The sequence below is a fragment of the Uranotaenia lowii genome, chromosome 2 (assembly GCF_029784155.1).
Source record: "Uranotaenia lowii strain MFRU-FL chromosome 2, ASM2978415v1, whole genome shotgun sequence".
NCBI lineage: Eukaryota > Metazoa > Arthropoda > Insecta > Diptera > Culicidae > Uranotaenia > Uranotaenia lowii.
This window is the reverse complement of record NC_073692.1, coordinates 129,231,957-129,236,071: the sequence shown is the minus strand read 5'-3', so window position 1 is coordinate 129,236,071 and position 4,115 is coordinate 129,231,957. Positions and strand designations below refer to the sequence as shown.

Sequence of the window (4,115 nt, the reverse complement as noted above, 5' to 3'; positions counted from 1 at the left end):
AACAACAATCGCAGGACAATCCAGATGAGGAAGGAGAAGAAGGGGCTAGATCTGCGGATGACCAGGAACCAACTTCCTTGGAAACCGGTTCCGGTGATCCGGATCGTGATTCCTACTCAAATCCAATCGATATGCTACAAAATGCTCAGCAATTGGCGAGCAGTGTTGCCAGCAGTGGAAAACGATACGTTGGGCCACCAGCTCAATCGCCAGATCATTCAGCAGGACCCGTGCACAAAGCTCAGGGAAGCATCTCGTCCCATGGATCCGGTACAGGCAACAGCCACCATTACCAAAACGCACAACAATCTTCGCCAAATGAGGACAGCTATTCGAATCCCATCGACATGATTCGACAACAAAAGTCCGCACCGAATTTGAAACTTTCAGCCAACGTTCAACGTTTAGTTGAAAATGGTCGGAAGGATGACGATATCTACGTACTGCCAGTTTCGGAAGAAGGACGAAATCCTCAACGACCGAATCATCTGGAAATGAGAGGCATACCCAATCGATCCAGCGGTTCCAGGTCCCAGTACACGGAGGATAATATCGCTACCAGGATCGATCCAACGTACAACGTCGCTGGCACTAGTCCCGGTAACGTAACATCGATGAACACTTCATCGATTTCCACGCCTCCAGGTGATAAATTTTCGATTTTAAGTTTTAGCCGTATATTCTAACTGAAGTGTCCCTCGAATTTTTCAGATATTCTTGAATTTTCCGATCCCGGATCATCTAGTCCAGTGCCACCGTACATGCCGATACAAGGAACTCGTCGGAATAACGCTGCCGACAATAAGAAGCGAAAATCAAAAGAACGCTGCGCTCAACAGTAATCTTCCATATTGTCCCAAAATCCAAACAGTTAGTGGCATAAATAAGCGAAAAAAAAAACGTTAAACATTTAAACACCTGTTCCATAATCTCTATCGTCGTAGCCCGTCACTAATTATACATATTGTACTACTAGTTATCGATTTTTAAACAATTAAAATCTTTTATACATCGTCAGTATGAAAGGAAGATGCCGTCGGCAATTCGCGAAAACATATAATAAACTCGTTAAACATGTCTATAAGACAATAAAAAAAAGAATACATTAATCTGCAAAATCAAACTGTAAGTAAACGATAATCTTTGATATTTATTGCAATCGAGTGTAGGAGTGGCCGATAACTTTTATACCCGATAGTCAAATTGTGAGCAGCCTATGAACACAAACACAGATTTACAGAGGTGCGATTAGCATTTTTGTATGGCTTTATTTTTTCTTTTATAATTATTTATACAATATCATTGTAATAAATTTGCATTTTTATTTATTCAAAGTATTTCACTTCGAAGATGACATGAATGTTGAATTCTTTTGTAGCTCTGTCCAACGGTTTTTTGGTGGTAATAAATAATTTTACGATAAAAAAAAATAGACAAAAAATCATGCCCCCTAAACGTGTTGAGAAATTATTATTGTTAGTCATTTTTTATATTTGAATACGAGTTCATAGAATAAAATATATATTAGTTTATATCATGGCCGTAGGAACAAGGGTTTTTGGGAGTTAAGCATTTCGAACTTAAATAAGATGGATTTTTCTTATTCAAAACTCTTCATTTCTAAGATTTGGACTTCTTCTTTAAGATTTGGACTTGGCATTTTTATCCTCAATTCATATGCAGGATTGAAACACAAGAAAGTTTGATGAGCTATAAGAACTGAAAAATCTAAAACAATTTCATGATTCGTAATTTTCGTTAAAATTTACAAGGTCTTTTTGGTGTAGTTTGTTTACTTGTTATATTGGCTTGATATTTCAAATCAATTTAATAAAACAAGTTTTTTGATCAATTTTCAGTTTGCTTCAAACCACATATAGGTTGCGCAAAGTGCGTTTGAAATTTTACAGGCTCTTTTCAGCACGCTACGCCCTCTAGATGTCATTTTGTACCACAAATTTGTATTTGCCTACAATATTTCGTACAACAACTTGAGTACATCTTTTGTACACAGCCTGGTGTTCAGCTTTCGGACTCCATTGTGTGCAATATGTTAAACAATCTTGTATGCTAGAATTTGCATGCCCCATGTTGTACGCAAATTCTTCAAAGCAATCTTGTTTGAAATCGCTTGTGTACAACCACTTTTATACAAGCGCCTATGTAAACAACGTCCAGAGGGCAGGGGGTTGAAAATGATGATGTTATGATATGAACGCTCAAACGTCGAAATGAACGCAGTGACAATAATTTGGTATTTGATTTGATAAGAAGGATACTTCCAAGAATTTCTCCATTTCAACAGAAACAATGCCTTTTACAATTTAGTGCGTAACATTGAGTTTAAAGTACCTTAGCTTAGCTTGGCTTGATTGGAACCCGAAATGCATCACCAAAACTTCATAATCCAATTTAATCTAATTATGTTTTCAATATTGGTTTCAAGCTTGAGGTGACATACATTTCGAATTCCATGATCGCTCATTAGAACGAGTTTCGCATCCAATGGTTGCTGCTCCGTGATTGACCGAGACCATCATTTTTATTCATAGGTCGAAAGAATGTTGCCTGAGATTGACAGCATATTCACAATGTCCAAAACTGATGGACTCTCTCTGAGCATCAATAACGGCACCGACCACGTCCTATAGACTGTACCGATAACTACAAATACACTGTAAAACAACCGTCATTTCGAAAATCGTGTAGTGTTCTACCAGATTAATGCTGCGTACTGTTGTTTACATCCAAGTTGTTATTTTTTGTCGTTTTTCGCGAACAAATATGAAAATGTGTGGCCTTACTACCAAGCAAAGAAAACGGATTGTGCACAAATAGGGCACTGTGAGTGGTCTTACAATCAGAAAACTAGCCAAGGTGTAAGCGTCAGATAACACTTCCATCGAGGTTGTAGAGATTGGTCGCGGTTCAACGTAGCTTTTTCAAAAATAAATAAAATATCGCAGTGAGTGACTAGTGTTTGTGAAGTTTTTCCCCAAAAATCAGCCTTCGAGGCAACGACTGCGCAAAAATCTTTGTAATCTCACAACCAGATGGCAGGTCGATGGCTCACTTTGCTAAGTCCACCGCAGTGTACACATAAGCAACTACAAACTTGGTTAGTGCAAATAATAAAAAGTATTATCCTCTAACCGCTTTGGGAATGTTGCTGACTTTACAATGGACATGAAAATCAAGGAGTACTCACTACAAACGGCATTCTTAGGCGTCAGTACGGGATGTGGCTACGATACTAGGTGCCTTATCGACTAACGTTGTGCGTGCCAAAGAGAGAATTGGGCTTGAGACCCAGAAACAGAGGTGCCAGGTGTCCTGATTTATCAGGATTTGCCCTGATTTTCGCGAGACCGTCCTGGTTTTTAAAAAAACTCTCGAGTTGTCCTGATTTTTGATAATTGGTCACTAAAATATCCTGATTTGTCCTGATTTTCATAAAATTTAAGTTAAACTATGAGAAAATCTAATAAATCTGCTATAAAATAGTTCAACCCATATAAAATTTGGTAAGTTTCGATTCAGGTGATATTTAAATGGTGTTTTTCGATATGAACTGCAGGCCTGCCAAGAAGCTGCGTACTGTTGTTGCATAAATCAAGGCGTTTACAGCACTTGTATTGTGCCTTTAGTTATGCAATCTAAACAGAACTGCTTATTATTTTCATGAATCAAGAGGTGTCCTGAAAAATCCTGATTTTTAGCTTCGCGTTGTCCTGATTTTTGACGAAACCACCTGGCAACGCTGCCCAGAAACTAAAACTCGAAGTGGTGATTTGATTTTGAAAACACATCAATGCACTTTTTGTGACTTAACAAATCCCGTTTTGAGCACTTTTGTGTCATTTATGTGACTTACCAAATCCCGCTTTGAGCACTTTTGTGCGCTTTATGCGACTGAAGTCCCGTATAACGTACGTATAAATCGCTTTTGCATCTTTCAAGTTCATTAATGAGTACATATAGATCACTCATTGGAATTGGGCAAAACAAGACACATATAACTTTTGCAACTTTTAAGTTCATTAATGAGTGCATAATGTTCACTAAACGGAATTCAGACGCGTTCGATCGATTTTGGCTCCTTGAAGCCTAAAGGT

At 38.1% G+C, this 4,115-nt stretch overlaps 1 protein-coding gene across 1 annotated transcript; it reads left to right on the top strand.

Moving 5' to 3' along the window:
- The first annotated feature begins 6 nt into the window (after window positions 1-6).
- Window positions 7-1,239, top strand: LOC129748411 (uncharacterized). The gene is made up of 2 exons (XM_055743026.1): window positions 7-645; window positions 712-1,239. The coding sequence occupies exons 1-2, from the start codon at window positions 132-134 to the stop codon at window positions 840-842; spliced, it is 645 nt and encodes a 214-aa protein (XP_055599001.1). The 5' UTR covers window positions 7-131; the 3' UTR covers window positions 843-1,239.
- Window positions 1,240-4,115: the final 2,876 nt, after the last annotated feature.